Source organism: Drosophila willistoni (assembly GCF_018902025.1).
Source record: "Drosophila willistoni isolate 14030-0811.24 chromosome 2R unlocalized genomic scaffold, UCI_dwil_1.1 Seg167, whole genome shotgun sequence".
Lineage (NCBI taxonomy): Eukaryota > Metazoa > Arthropoda > Insecta > Diptera > Drosophilidae > Drosophila > Drosophila willistoni.
In genome coordinates this window covers 3,529,264-3,544,955 of record NW_025814050.1, presented here as the reverse complement: position 1 = coordinate 3,544,955, position 15,692 = coordinate 3,529,264, and the positions used below count along the sequence as shown (strand labels likewise).

The following is a 15,692-nucleotide window of genomic DNA, read 5'->3' as shown; positions in this document are numbered from 1 at the left end:
CTGTTTTCTCCACCTTCCACCACTATCATTTTGCAGAGTTTGACGTCGCTTAAAACAATTTCATCTAGTAAGGCCGTAACAAAATTATAACAAAAAAAAAAAGAAAATATATTTAAAAACTGAATTATTGTATATTTTCCTAGTAGGCACTAAAAACTATTCAACAGCAATCGAGAAAGCAAGTGTACGAGGAAAAGTTTTGCCTAGTCCATATTAATAATATATATAATTTTTTTGGGGCGTGGGTGTGGACGTGTGGTTTTAAAGTTTCACAATTGTTAAACATAAAGGCAAAAAGAAAAATAATCTTAGAAAGACAAGCGAAAGAGAAACTGGAAAAACACATATCTTGGCAATTACGCAGTTGTGAAAACAAAGAAAAAAATTGTGGTGAAAATCAATATGGCGTCGCCAGGGCGTCTACGTGTCAAGGCAGAAGGCCATTAGAGCTGCCAACTTGAAGAAAAAAATCGGCCTGAAGAAACTTAACTAAATTACAAACAAAAATAAGGAAGAACCGTGTCATTTGCTAAAATATTGCTGTTTTTCCTGTATTCAATTTTTCTTCGACCATTCAAGAGGGGCGGCGGTGGGAGTGATTTTGAACGAGTTGTCAGCCCCGCTTTGTTTCAAAGCGCATTCCAGGGCAATTATCGATTGTAGCTAGTCGATAACGCTAACTTTTAACTAAAGTGAGGCACGTACAGCACAACAGAAGTAGGATAATAAAGAGGGGTAAAATAATCAATTAATTAAACTATGGCAAAGTGGATTGTAGAAAAGTATGTTTTAGATTAAATACTAAGATCTGGTGTTTTTTTTTTGTCTGCTATTATAGATTTTGGTCTGAAATACTGTTTAATGGCGATTACGTAATCTGGTGAAATATTTTGTGTATCAATTACGCACGTGTGTGAGATAAAGAGAGAAAACGAAAAGGGCAGCTGCGAAGTCGGCGTTGCCATATCAATTAATTCTGAATTTAATTTTCACATTTAAGTATTTATAATGGTGAGTTTTGTTTGGGTTTTTAAAATTAAAAAAAAGGAAATTGAAATTAAATGTTGAATTTTTTTCCAATTTGTTTTTATTTAGCCACGGATTGTGCCTTTGCAATTATTAAAATGCCTGCGGGTACTTTTAGACAACAATGGTGGCATATTAAGTGGCCAGGAAGTGAAACGGATAGCTGGGTAAGTCCAACAGTCAGTTACAGTGGCCGGTAAATTTTGAAACTAACATTTTTATTCTTATCATCGTTTCAATAGACTTATGGCAAAATATTCCAAAAAGCTGGTTTCCAAATGTGTTTATGTACAAATATTGAAATCGACAAAAACTGAGTTGCTTGACGACTTCATGGCTGTGGGTGGATGGTCTTTGGTCTACAACTGGTTAAATGATGCCATTAGGGCGATGAACTGGCCTTTGGTTCAGGAGATTTTGGAACTATTGCTACTATCCCCGGTAGATGTCAATCGATTGAAAATCAATTCAGCACCCGTTTTAGTTAAAGGATTGTGTCGAGATGGCGGCAATGAGGGTAAGTTGGTAACCTTTTTTTCATATTTGTATTAAAAATGTTTGTCTTTTCACTACAATTTATTTAATATTGATTTCGTAATTTTTAGGAGTACGGATATTGGCCAAGCGGTTGGTAGAACAATGGTTAAAGATTGTCACAGAGAACACATCAGAAGTTATTGCGGCATCTGCAGCAGCTGCTACTTCATCCACACCGCAGCCCCAGCAGACCGTGGTTTCTACAACGACGGCAACGGCTACAATACCCGCAGAACCTGAGACTTCTTCAGCATCATCGGACAGCATGGATAGCTCGAGTGGCCCTTCAGCTTCTGCTCCATTAACTTTAAATTATACCATTACCTCTGCCCCCCCGAATCAGAATAACAGCAAAACGAAGAACTTGACTATCAAATTGAAGACAGTTGATAAATCGTTATTGTCTGTTCAGCAATGTGGAGATGACCAGGATGATGATTATGATAATGACGATGAGGCAGCATCGCAAATTGTCAATAAGCAAACAAATTTGTCAAATTTAGATGATAGTTGTTCAGCAAAAACAAATGATGAACTGGAGGAGGATGTGGAGGCGAAAAAATCAAAAAGCTCACGAGACAAAACTTCCAGTAAAAGGTCAGAAAAGGATAAAGATCGTGACAAGGACAAGGAACGAAAGTCCTCGTCTAGCAGTAGTCATAGATCATCTTCATCTAGCCATAAGTCGTCGTCGTCCTCCTCCTCATCATCCTCTAAGAGTTCCTCTTCGAAAAGCTCCTCTCATCGCAGTTCGAGTGACAAAAGTCGTGACAAAGACAAACCTCGCTCTAGTTCCAGTTCGAGTTCAAGTTCTAGTAAAGATAAAGAGCGGAGTAGTAGTTCCTCGAATAAGCACAAGTCGTCTAAGAGTTCTTCATCTTCTTCCTCTTCCTCTTCGTCGTCCTCCTCTGGTCAGCGAAAAGAAAAGGAGAAGACGTCGTTGTCCTCTTCGTCGTCATCTTCTTCCTCTTCTAAGAGAGAGTCGCTTGAGAAAGACAACAAGCTTATGCCCCCACCGACTACTGATAATTTGAACAAAAAAGATTCTGATTCCACACCGCCCAAGCCTAGATCAATACCGATTATGTCTAGGAAAGCCTCAATATCGATTGAGGTTCGTCGTGATACAGAAAAGGGTGCTACAGTTAAAACGTATCAATCGAAATTTCGTTCTCATGGTTTAACCGAAGAGGCACCACCGCCGCCTTCGCGCAAAGGACTAAAGAAGCCTACTTCATCGGCACCAAGCAGTGTGGCCACGTCTCTGGGAACGACGGAGAAAATCCCGCTGAAGAGACCCTCACCGCCGCCATCGCTGACATCTCCACTCACCTCCCCAGTGGTCGAGAGCAAGAAGCCCAAAATTGATCTTAGCACCATCAACGGTCTTGTGGAGCGTCCCGGCTCCGCAAAGCTCATAGCACCTAAAAAGAGTAAGCATTCCAGACAAACGAGCTTTATTAATCTTGTTTTTTTCTTTTTCATTCACAGAAATTGGATGGTTTTTGCTTTTGTTGTGTTGGGGGTTGGTTTTGTATTGAGTAATTTGTTTTTAATTAGGATACCAAGACGGAAGATAACGTCTAAATTGATAGATCGGATGATCTGCGTATTGTACGACCTTCGCCTCTACATATCTATTTAATTAATGAAACAAAAGTAATATTCCTTGTCGCGTAGTTTGTGTGCAAATTCGGGTTTGTTTTACATTTGGGGAATATCCTGAATCAAGGATTCTTTTTCATTTTGGGATTATAAGATCCCCATTTTACCTATAAAACGATCGATCATAAAAGATATCTCAGATAGCCGTTATCTTCTCTCTTTGTATTACTTGGTTTTTTATATATTCTCTCGATCGCGTTTTGATTAAAAAGTTTTATTGGGGGTTCATTTTTTTTTTTTTTTGTTGACTCCGGTGAGTTTATAATTTGGTTGCCAAATGTGAAATAGAAGGATAAGCAGGAGGAGGAGGAGGATGATGACGCTCTTCCGCCAAACTGTAGATGAACCGACCATACCAACACGATGACTGCCTGCGCATGCGCCCTGGCCATATAAGACTTTGGATTCTGCAGTGTGTGTGTATTTGTGTGTTTCTGGTTATTCCATTCCGTGTTAAGTATTTTATTTGAAATATGCTTTAGCTCATAAGGTATGTAGAAGCGTTGCGGCAGCTTTAAATCGTATTAAAAACAATTTTTTACCCACAAACAACCGAAAACAAATAAAAATAAAAACGATATTTTCCCTCCACTAGAAAAATTGACACTTTTTCTATTGAATTAAAAAGAACGAGTTGAAAAAAAAAAAGGAATAGAACAACAAAAATATGATCAATTTAAGCTCGGCGGCGGCTCTAATTGGTTTAGCTGCCTATGCCCAACATACCATATCCACACACTTTTATATATCTATATATATATATATATGTACAAGATAACTGGGGTTTTCCAAACTATGGAAGGTCAGAGACCTATTAAGGGGCGATGTCTGACAAGTCCCTTTAAAAAATTGTGTTATAATTGCATATAAATCAAAGGATTAAGGAATGTATACATACAAATAATTCGATATATTCGATTGATATATTTTTTGAAAAATAATTATAAAAATCAGAATAGCCGTAAGGATTTTAGAATCTTTTGTTCTTATTAAGATCAGTGTAGAATTGAAATGATCGTCCTCTAATCTTTACGAATGTATTCTCCTGGGTATATAATGATCTTCCACTTTACTATTACTATATTCAGTGATCAGAGTGTGATCTTTGTTTCTCCATTTTCCTGGGTTACTCCCAGTATATGTTTACAAAGGGAAGTCCATAGATCAGATGAATAGGTGATATTTTTATGGTGCGTAAATGTTTGGGGATGGGTAATGCAGTTAGAAGCCCCCTTAATTGGATAGATATGAGCGGAACCAACAAGCACACACACACACACACACATATAGAGAAGCAGATAAGGGGTTGGATGTACAACAAAAGCAAAAACCATTTTATTTCCTAACCTATTTAATATGTGTAAAATGTATATTTTCAATGTACTTAAACAAATTTATTTTCCATTTACCTATTGCAGTTCAAACTTTGGTAGAGACAAATCTTTTTTCGGATGCTTTGGCCGCCTCGATTGAGCCCAAGAAGGTGGTTAAGCGTAAGAGAAATGCAACGGCCACATCACCAACTGCTGAGAAAGATGGTGTACCATTGGCTCCTCTGAAATTCTATCAGGACACGCTGGATGAGTCCAAGAGTTTGGAGGAGAGCACCAAATCGGATGACAGCAGCAAAGAGAATGACGAAAGCAGGGACAAAGATGACATCGATGATGATGATATTCCTCTAAAACGTGTCAAAGAGGATATCGAGCAGCGAGTGAGAAAGGAGAAGGGTGAAGCGGCAACAGCTGAGGAAGGATCAAATCCTGAGACGGCTGAAGAAGAATACGAGCCCCCAGAGCCTAAGAAACCGGGCCCTGGCTGTGGTCCAGACGGTCCTCCAGGTGTTCTGATGCTCCATAGACGAAGGGGTCCTAAAAAGAAGCTAACGTGGCAACCAGAGGATAAACTCACTCAGATTCGTTACTTTGAAGTCGATCGCTCCGAGCGGGTGAATGTGACAAAACAAAGTTTCCTGGAAATGAAGAACATGGAGCGTTATAGCGAACGCGATGCCTTGAATATAGCTCGCCGAGGCTTCGATGACATCATGGAGCCACAAATGGAATGGCGACCACTGATAGAAGTGGATAATGTCCCTGATCATCCCAATGGAAATTTGTCGAAGCAGCGCCAAGTTCAAGCCGACCGAGAAGCTACCACGTTGCGGGCTTTGTATTTCTCACCCGACATGATACCTGATAGTGCTACCGAGGCTGAATTGGAGCCACATTTCGCTCATGACATCCCACTGATACCTATGGATGATCTCACTGGTAATCCGGATGCGGTCAATGACTACAGTGCCTTGCCCTGGCCAGAGCCGAAGGGTTATGCCAACAGCGGCATAGGTGTAGCAAATAGTGGCAATATGAATCTGAATTCCCCTGATATAGGGTTTAATGATCCAATTATACCGCCTATTGGTGGACCGTTAGGACCGATTGGAGGACCAATGGGACCCATGGGGGTAGGACCACCGCCTCCGGTCAATAATATCGGCATGGGCATGGGACATAATGCCTTCCAGCCCTTTGGTCATTTAGGCAATAATTTTATGCCGAATCCACAGCAACAGCAGCAGCAGCAACAACAACAGCAGCAGCAGCAGCAGCAGCAACCACAGATGCCCATGAATGGTCCACCTCCAGGAATTTGGATGAATGGTCCTGGTGGCCTAGATATGAATCAAGGTGGAGGCGGAGGAATGCCGCCACCTCATCAAAACTTTATGGGCGGCAATCAGTTCGGTAGCCCAGGTGGCGGACCAGTTGGTCCTTTTGGTGGCCCAGGAAATTTCAATCAGTTTGGTCCCATGATGATGAATGGACCTGGTCCTGGGCCCGGTCCCATGATGAATGGACCCAATGGGCCGATGCAAAATGGCCCGAACGGACCAATGCAAAATGGACCCAATGGTCCCATGCAAAATGGACGACACAATAACAAACGGAATAACAAGAATAACGGAAATGGAAATTGGCGAAGCGGTGGCAATAATTTTCAGGACGGAGGCGGTGGCAATTGGCGCTCAGCGGGCTCTGGCTCCAATCGCGGTGGCGGAGGAAACACTGGCATCTGTAAACAATTCATGCGTGGACACTGCTCCATGGGCAAAGCCTGCAAGTATGTGCATCCGCAGAAAAAGAACAATAACCGCATGTAGGAGGACCTAAACGAATCTTCCCAATCTCCGGAAGATTCGACTGCATAGATCTCATCATCGTCACTACAATCATCATCAAAATCAATGCTGAACTGGGATGAAAGCCACAAGCCAGAGCCAATGCCCCAGCCAAGCCACTGAAGACTGTTGCAATCGCCTTACATTTAGTTATAGTTTTTTTGTTTTACTAATAACTGGCTGAAAGTTATTTGGCCATTATCTCTGCCTAAGATGTGAAATGGTTTGCAATTTTTTTTTTATATTTTAACTTTTAATGGTTCTACGGAGAAAATAGGCCCAAATAACTACGGTATGTGTATATATTTATAGATTTATAGTGTCTCTTAGAGTAGAGGCGTAGAAGTCATCAAGCTCTATCAAATTTGTTTAAATTAAGTTGCATTTATTGGATGGATAGTGAACAAACCAGGTTAGACATAGAGTTCGCACATTTTGTACTTATTAAGGACTCTCATTTAACAATTGTATTAAACTACATTTATACACACACACACCCATATATATATATATATACATATTTCCTATTGATAAGTTTATAATTATATACTAAATGTAGAATAAAGACCAAGTCATATTATGAACATGTTTCGGCGGTAATATTTAACTGAAAAAAAAACGGTCAAGGGTGAAAAAAGCTACATCTAGCCTATAAATATTCTCTGTAATGGGCTATGTTATGGCTATGTTAACTCCCACTTATCTACTTCGATTATCTACACACATCGAGCTTCTACATTTGAATTCTACATTTCTTTATAGAATTTTAAAAATAACGTCAAAGAAAAATTAAACATTTAAAAAGTTGAAATTCATTAAGTCTTGTCATTTGTAGCCTTTGTTCGAACAGCAAATTTGCACATCTTTCAATAATATGTAGAATTTTTAAAACCGTTTATTGTGAATATGCAAAAATTAACTTTTTTTCTTAGCGTTTATTAAATAAGTTAGTATAAGAAAAAATATTTACAAACATATTTATAATAAATGAAAGTTTATAATGATAACATAAAAATAATCATTACAAAATTAGCTATTACAAATAAATAATCAACATTTTTACCAAAAAGTTTGGAATTCATTTATCTTAAAATATAGAATAACTCTAGTCTTTAAATTGCCCCTGTTGAGGGTATACTAAAACCCCATTAGACGCTCTTGAAAACGCAATTCACAGGTGGAAAAAGACGGTAAAATCAATTCCCAAACTACCCCTCCCTAGCTATATACAAATATATAGATGTAGGTATATGCATTTCGTTTGTTGGAGGGGCAGGGAGGGTGACTATGATTGTGTTTTGTCTAAATTTACTAAGGCTTCTTCTTTGGTCTGCCAGAAGTTTGGTTTTTCACATAGATTCTTTCTTTAGTTGTTAACATTTCGTCATCCGATGCAAAGAGTCTTCGGCCAGCAGCATGAAGTTCAGTGGTCTACTTTTTCTGTTCTGCTCTGCCCTACTGACCCGCACGGCAATTGGCCTCAGCTTCACGGTGACCTCACGCATCTATATGGATGTCAAGCATAATAAGCAACCTCTGGGACGCATTACATTCGGACTCTTTGGCAAATTGGCTCCGAAAACGGTGGCCAACTTTCGGCACATTTGCCTTCGGGGGATCAATGGTACCAGCTATGTTGGAGCACGATTTCATAGGATTGTGGATCGCTTTCTAGTGCAAGGAGGTGACATAGTCAATGGCGATGGAACCGGTTCGATAAGCATCTATGGCGATTATTTTGAAGATGAGGCGAAAGCCCTAGATGTTGAGCACAATCGTCCGGGCTATTTGGGAATGGCTAATCGGGGACCCAATACGAACGGGTGTCAATTCTACGTGACCACAGTGGGAGCCCAGTGGTTGGATGGCAAGCACACGGTTTTCGGCAAAGTGCTCGAAGGCATGGACACTATCTACGCCATAGAAGACGTAAGTCCAAACACATAGAAAATGTTCCTTCAAGCGATTGATTTATCTTTGGCTAGGTAAAAACCGACACCGATGACTTCCCCGTGGAGCCTGTGGTCATCTCCAATTGCGGAGAAATACCCACGGAACATTTCGAATTCTATCCGGATGATTTCAATATAATGGGTTGGATAAGGGCCGCAGGATTACCTGTCACTAGTTCCTTTTTAGTTCTTCTCATTTTTCATTATTTCTTTCGTCAACTCAACATGTATTGCTAAAGGGATCTACGAACAGTTTTTATTTTCGTGATCGCAACACACAATAAAACAAAAAATAAATAAAATAAAAGCAAAAAACATATAAAATCAAATGCCTAAACTAGACGACCTTTTAGAAGAATGGGTAAAGTGGGTCCCAAATGGAGCTAATATAATGAGGAGAAAGCGGATTAAAATTTTGGAATCTAATTTCAACTTTATACCACTCACATCTATATAGATATAGTCCTGTAGAATTTGATTTCGTTCATAAAACTTGGACTCAGGCTTAAAGAAACCCACAAGGTGAATATCAACGCCAGAGAAGTTTGTTGGAGAGGCTGAGAAGACTTTGGCCAAGGTGAAATGATGCTTATGGTCTGGATAGACGGAGAGATTCAGACTATTGTAATACTCGTCAATTATATGACGATCTTTGGAATGGAGATTACGTTGGTGTCTGGTACTTCGATCCAAATCAAAGGAATGTGCATGCTTTAGACGGAAACTTTCCTCGGGATTGGACGTAACACGCTCCACCATATTGCGATATTTATCCTTAAAGTATTCCAGAGCTGTGCACTTCTCAGCCCAAAAGGAGAACTTTTTGTCGGCACTAAATAAACAAGAACATTAAACAAAGAAACTCGCTTTCTTTTTAAATGACTTACTGGTTTCCGACTTGGAAATCCACATAGAGTCCCGGTATACGAACCGCTGTCCGGGCAGATGCTTTTAATTTCCCGGGTCCATAGAAATGTAGGCGTATTTCAAAACGACGTAGCGTATTAAGTGGCATCAGACCCAGATCAAGGACATAGCCGTGTTGTTCACAGGGAATGGGCTGGACGGTAAAATGTTTCACATTGACAGCCTTGGCTTTAGTGGCTGACTTGTCTTGTTTCACATAGCTCTGATAGACTTGCTGATGTAGGGCATAAACTTCGGGTCGATGGTGCAAACGATAGATGTAACGTTCCGCTAGTAACATTTGCTTCAGTACCACAGGATGGGGCACTTCCTGATTGTTGTTGACTAGCACATAACTCTGAACCACACGAAACATCTGATAATCACGAAGGCGTTGACGTTCACTGTTCATCTCCTCTTCGCCTTGGTCCTCATCATCAGTGGTGGAATAAAGACTGAAATCGTCTGAGATGCCATCACTCTCAAGTCCATGCGATTTGCCATCCTCTTCGCCTGCTGGTGCCATGAGCTCTTTATCGGTTTCGGTTATAGATTTGAATATTTCATAGTGATAGATGCGTTGCATGAAGTAATATTCATCTATAATTTCACTAGTATCTTGTGGGACCCGTGGTAGGTCCGAAGACAAGCTGAGTATGGGCAAAATCCCTTGACCTTTCAGTCGAAAGTAACAATAGGCACTTGTATTGATAACCACACCGAAAGTGCTGAGAAAGTTCTCATTGAAACCGAAAATTCCATTGACTTTGATGCGATCCTCGGAGAAGGGCTTAGATTCAAATGTTTCACTAGACTCCAACTTGGCATAGCCCTCAATCAGTTGTCTATTACGTGGTGTGGGATTCATTTCCCCTACAATAAGGCTCAAAGGATATTTCGTGACATTCGAGATCCTCACCGTGGCATGGTAACTCTCATACCAAGGCTGCAAACGAAATAAAGTTCATCAAGTAGATTCCTAAATTCATTTTAAACATACTCAACCTTAATTCCCAGATATAGGGTCTCCTTGTGGAACTTTAGCAACTGCTGTAGATTCACTAAAGTAACAGACAAATATTGACTTTGTCCACCCAAAATGGATAGTTCAAAACGAGCCTTTACCTCGTGGGAGCGTCTTATGTGCGGTATGTGCAGTAGACACTGAAGATCCTCGGCTATATTAACTTGACCGCTTTTCTCGTGAAAGTAGATATAGCTCTCGGCAAAACAATATTCCGAACTTACAGGCGACAGTTCTTGACTAGACTCGATATTAAGTCTATCCAATATGTCGTAGATGGTGCGTTCAACGAAACACTTTGAATTGCAGTCATCGCTGTTATCCACAGCAGGGGGAACAATTTCCATGCCCGGAATGACAAAACGTCGATGGGCTAAATCCAAATCGTTGATGACCTCATCGAGTATGTCCAGGACCAAGTTACCTGACTCTGTCTCGCGCACAAACTGGCAGCGACACTGCTGATAGCGCAAAGTCATATTCGGTTCATCGTCACAGGTGAAATTGTATTCGAGCATACGTAGAATTTCGGCTAGAAAATCGGAAACCAAGCCTTGGGGATCGTCAACATCACCCACGAATTGCTCCTGGGTTTCTAGGCGCTTCCACTTAAAGTCCGCGATCAGGCAACCTTGATTGACTATGTTAACGCTGACATTATAAGGATGGCCACGATCGAACAGTACCAATTCGGGTTGTAATATCACGACCTCAGGCACTTGAACTGAGACCTTAACGATAAGTGGCTTCTGGGGCTTACCTCTGGCCATAACATTAATGCGACCCTCGATCTGTCTGCACTGCAAGTGCTTAAAGGCACCCTTGTTTATCATGACAAAGATCTCCTTGTGCTCCAGAGCTTTTATTTTTACACCTATTTCCTTCTCGAACGTGTGCTCGAATAGCTCTTTGATCCGGAAGGGACCTGCTGCTTGCAAAACTACCTGATCAATCTCGACATTTAGATGATTAGTCAGTTTTAGGGTCTCGATATGTGGATGTTCTTTATGAGGTTCACGACGTTGACAATTGACCAACAATTGTTTGGGCTGCCAACTCATTTGGGCCTCCATGAAAGTGGCTTGCGTATTGATTTTGATGACAAATTTCCGTTGGGGGTATTTCAAGTCGGTCACCTCCAGAAGAAAATCACAGAAGAAAGTGCCTGGTGCATAACTACTGGCCAGTATCTCAAGCTGTTCTTCCTCTCCCGATGCCAACGTGATGTGTTTGGGCATTATGTCCAGCCGTGCTGTCAAAGGTTGAACCGAGCATGCACCACCACTGACCATACTTGTACCGTAGATCTTTACACGGGTAATTTGAACGCGATAGTCTCGCAATCCACGATTAATGACCTTCACGGGAAAACGATGGGAGTAGATATTATTATGAAAGGACTCTTTCGTATCGGTATAGAGAAGACCAGCGTTAAATCCTTCCCGAATATTTGGAAAAAAGTAGAGAGGCACTCCCTCAACCAGAAACGTAATCGGTAATTCGATGATATGCTCAAATTGCAGGTCGATGAACAAAACATTCTGATATAGATCCGGATCAGGGAAACATGAAACCAATGTGGTATACATGCTTTGACCCGAGGATGCTAAAATTCCTCCCATTGTGGTCAAGTACTGAAACTCGTCGTCTTTCTGAAAACAACAACGTTACGACATCGAAGAAGATAGTGAACTATAAATGGATCTTACCAACTTCATTGAGAGCTTAGTATTGGTCGGCGAATAGTTGTCTATATAGAAATGAATTTTACTTAGTTCATAGACCTGCAAACGTCCATGGACATAGGTTGGATCAATGCGTATTTCCGTGGGCAAGACGTTGGCCAACAAATGAAAGGGATAAGGTCTAGGGGCTCCCACAATTTTCACCAAACCCGACAATTTGGTTGTACGTAGCGAACGGAATGTTACCGAACATTTTGCCTCGATTTGACAACCGGAACTGATGTAAAATTTCCATGTGCCATCCCGAAAACTCATGTCATTGGGCTGCCAAGTCAAATCGAGTCAAAAACCTATCTTTTTATCCTTGATACTCATACTCACAATGACATCAAAATGGAGAAAACCTCCGACATTTGATAAGTTCATAAACTTCATATCAAAGTCATAGCTTTCACCCGCATAGATAATACGTCGAGTCAGATCAACCAAATTATCCCATTCGATTTCCGGAACACAGCAATTGTATTCGAACCAGAGTTTGGAGCACAGGAAATCAGATTTGATCAGAGTACGAGCATTCGGTTGATCCTCACTTGAATCCGGATTACCACTGGGAAGTGCCGGGCAGATACGCACCGTGAGTGATCTATGGAAATAGCCCACCTTATTCGGAATGACCAATATGGTTATACTTCTGCCCGTATTCGGTCGCAAATAGATGATCTCATTGTCGCAATAAACTTCCTGGGGGTCACTGGGTATGGCATTCCAGTCCATGAATATGAAATTGTTATGCTTGGTGAATACGGAAAAATATTTGGTATTGAGTAGACTCTGCAAAGCTTCCTGAATGACTCGTTTATCTGTTTCGGACTTATCGAATATTTTCTGTTTCTTTAGATTGGTCAGAAGATGTGCGGCCATAACAGGAACAGGCTCTATTCACAAAAGAGATTTGAGTTAGTTAATCTAGTGAATACTTGAAAATTTTCGGTAGCCCACCCATGACATCTTCCTCGAACTCGACACTGTAGACGGATTCGTTTTGCTTATACGACTGAAGGGACAACATATCTGGTTCCATATTGGACAACTCGATGTCTCCATTCAACAGAGGATCACTATTCCGCAAATCTTCATGGACACGCTGCAAATGGCTGATTGGATCGCGAACCGTTATGGGAAGCATTTCCGATGAGTCTCGAATATTGAGTACAAGGGGTTGTTCCTCCCCATCCTCTGTGGCATGAACCTGCAGAGTGATTGGCACAGCCAGTGGATTCATCAGAAGCATATAACGCTTTTGCGGCACAGCCATCGGTATGCTACCGAATTCCACCAGCTGGGGAAATGTACGCAGCTGCACGTGTTGGCCAGTGCCTCTAAATGGACGAAAGAAATCAAGTTAGGTGATCGAATCTCTCAGTTTCCTAATTAACTCACTTGACTAGCACTTTGTGGTAAGCTCCGTTCTCCACTTTGAATCTCAATGTAAGCGTAAAACGCGATGGAATAGTCGAGAAAAAGGACAAATGAAATATGCCCCGTGTACAGGGCTCCAATTGAAATCCCTCCACGGGAGTTATGCGCACTCCACCCATTTCTGGATCGTTATAATCTTTAAATGTCACCTTGGCCTGAACGTCATCGACATTGAGGAATTTAATGTGCGCACAATGCTCTTCACCCAAATAGATTTTTCGAAAATCAATTACACTGGGATGAACCTCAACCTCGACGCCGGCCACATCGCCAGTGACAATTAGAAAATGAGATTCGACGCACTCCTCGACATCGGATACGCAAAACATCAATTTAGTGCGCTGATGATACGGAGGTTCTAGCTCCTCCGCAAAGGGTTCGCTCTCACTGTACACGGGTCGTAAAGAGATTATTATCTGATCACTCGCCCAGGCCTCAAGAGTCTTGGGAGCTGATACACAGAAATGTTTTCCCGCCCTCGCATCATAGGCAACATTCTGAGCGCTGGCATTATCCTCGAAGTCATACATGAGCACACTATGCATACTAATGGCGTCCTCAATCAACTTATTGGATAGCTTCGAGTGTGTCGATGCCGAACTCCGCGATGTATCTGTTTGCCGTCGTTCATATTGAAAGTCCCCATCGATAAAGACCTCATGGGGACTATCGTTGCAGACGCGAATCGAGCGCAAGTGTTCGCTCCCGAATCTAGCCAAGCCAAATTTCACATAGCCAGCGCCTACATAAACTCCCATGGACTTGGGTGTATAATCAAAGACAACCAAATGGGGTGGGGCTGATAAAAAAATCGACAATTGCAATCGGATACACTACTCTCTATCAACAGATACCTACTTACTCCGAATTTAACGTTGAAAAAACCCTTGTAAACTTGCAATTTACGTGGATGCAGCGTGAGCAGAATCTTTAAATAATCCCGAGGAGGAATCAACTCCTTATTAAGCGTATTAATTGATAGTCCACGATAGGTACTAATTGAAAACACGAGGGTTTAGTAAATAAAACAACACTTTTTTCTGACTTTGACTTACTTTCTGCAACGCATTCGCAGGCGACTTTTGGTGGGATTATAGACGATCATCTCGAAGTGTGTATTGTTGCTTGGCACACTGCTGGGAAATGTGATAGCTTCGCAGATGGATGGACTGCTCTCCTTATCGAGCACAATAATAGGAACTTGGAAAATAATGTCCGGATGAAAGGATTGTATGAAAATGTGACGACGTCGATTGATATCCTGTGGTGTACTACTACGTATCCAAATTTTTACATCTAGTGTTTCGTCTGTTTCAAGATAACGATGCAAATCCGCTTCCACTATGGAAATAGAAGTATCTATGGGGCTATCCGAACTCAATTGGATCAAACGAGGATACTAACAAAAAACACATGAAAGTTAATCGGATTCAAGGATATATCTTTTCACAAATACATACTAAACCCATATTTCGAATAGTCAATGTTAGACCATATGTTAAATTCTTCTGAAAACCAGTCTTATGTATTATGAGGCGTGGCAATATAATCAGTGAATCAACCAAATTCGTATATTCACTGAAATCTTTAAAAAAATCCAAAATGGAATAATCTCAAAAGGTAATTATATGGTAATGAGCTTACATTCCTTTACTATGCAGCAGTAGTTCCCCTTTGATCTGGCCACACTATAACTAGGTTTAACCGAGTTTTTTGAAAGTTTACTAGGTTTCGGTTTCGGCTGAGACTCTTCTTCCAGAGAGCCTTCCTGCTCCTCAGAAATGTCATCGCCGCCATCACCGCCGCCGCCTCCATCCAATTCACTAGATTGCAATTCATTCTGCGACATTTTTAAAAGAAGATGCGGATTGTGTTTACTTTAAAACAAAAATTATGTGTACATATAATAAAAAAAAGATATTTATTTTTTGTTGTTTTTTTTTCTTTTTTTAAAATTCAAACTGAAATATTTGTCAATACAAACTTTTAACCAAATTGAACAGAAAGCTTATGCAAAAGCTCTGTTAAGGAGGCGCCACATTCGCAGAAATATACAAATTTTGATTTCGAGTTTCTCTACCTAAATTTCATATTTTTCCACCTTAATTATATCTCATAGCCCTTAGTTATATAAACATATCAAGAGGATCTTTTCGTTTTTTTTAAGGGTTTCTATAGATTAAAGCCTTACGAAAGTTTAATTGAGTTATCGTTCTTAAAAGAATTTCACTAAC

At 40.7% G+C, this 15,692-nt stretch overlaps 3 protein-coding genes across 4 annotated transcripts; 2 read left to right on the top strand and 1 right to left on the bottom strand.

Annotated features, from left to right (window-relative positions):
* The first annotated feature begins 10 nt into the window (after positions 1–10).
* On the top strand, positions 11–6,993 carry LOC6643999 (serine/threonine-protein phosphatase 1 regulatory subunit 10). Of its 2 annotated transcripts, none has more exons than XM_047010821.1 (6): positions 11–67; positions 839–1,011; positions 1,096–1,193; positions 1,269–1,543; positions 1,632–2,996; positions 4,647–6,993. In XM_047010821.1, the coding sequence occupies exons 2-6, from the start codon at positions 1,009–1,011 to the stop codon at positions 6,389–6,391; spliced, it is 3,486 nt and encodes a 1,161-aa protein (XP_046866777.1). In that variant the 5' UTR covers positions 11–67; positions 839–1,008; the 3' UTR covers positions 6,392–6,993. The 2 variants fall into 2 exon arrangements, with proteins under 2 accessions (XP_046866777.1, XP_023032558.1); XM_023176790.2 differs by lacking the exon at positions 11–67 and adding an exon at positions 437–735.
* Positions 6,994–7,788: 795 nt separating this feature from the next.
* LOC6643998 (peptidyl-prolyl cis-trans isomerase, rhodopsin-specific isozyme) lies at positions 7,789–8,598 on the top strand. Its single transcript, XM_002066636.4, has 2 exons — positions 7,789–8,338; positions 8,395–8,598. The coding sequence occupies exons 1-2, from the start codon at positions 7,826–7,828 to the stop codon at positions 8,596–8,598; spliced, it is 717 nt and encodes a 238-aa protein (XP_002066672.1). The 5' UTR covers positions 7,789–7,825.
* On the bottom strand, positions 8,590–15,342 carry LOC6643997. Its single transcript, XM_002066635.3, has 12 exons — positions 15,103–15,342; positions 14,919–15,043; positions 14,514–14,857; positions 14,317–14,453; positions 13,420–14,257; positions 12,979–13,358; positions 12,358–12,914; positions 12,001–12,300; positions 10,273–11,943; positions 9,249–10,213; positions 8,809–9,193; positions 8,590–8,744 (listed from the first exon to the last, which is right to left on the bottom strand). Exons 1-12 carry the CDS (start codon positions 15,305–15,307, stop codon positions 8,694–8,696), a joined length of 5,958 nt encoding a protein of 1,985 aa, XP_002066671.1. The 5' UTR covers positions 15,308–15,342; the 3' UTR covers positions 8,590–8,693.
* Between the last annotated feature and the right edge of the window lie 350 nt (positions 15,343–15,692).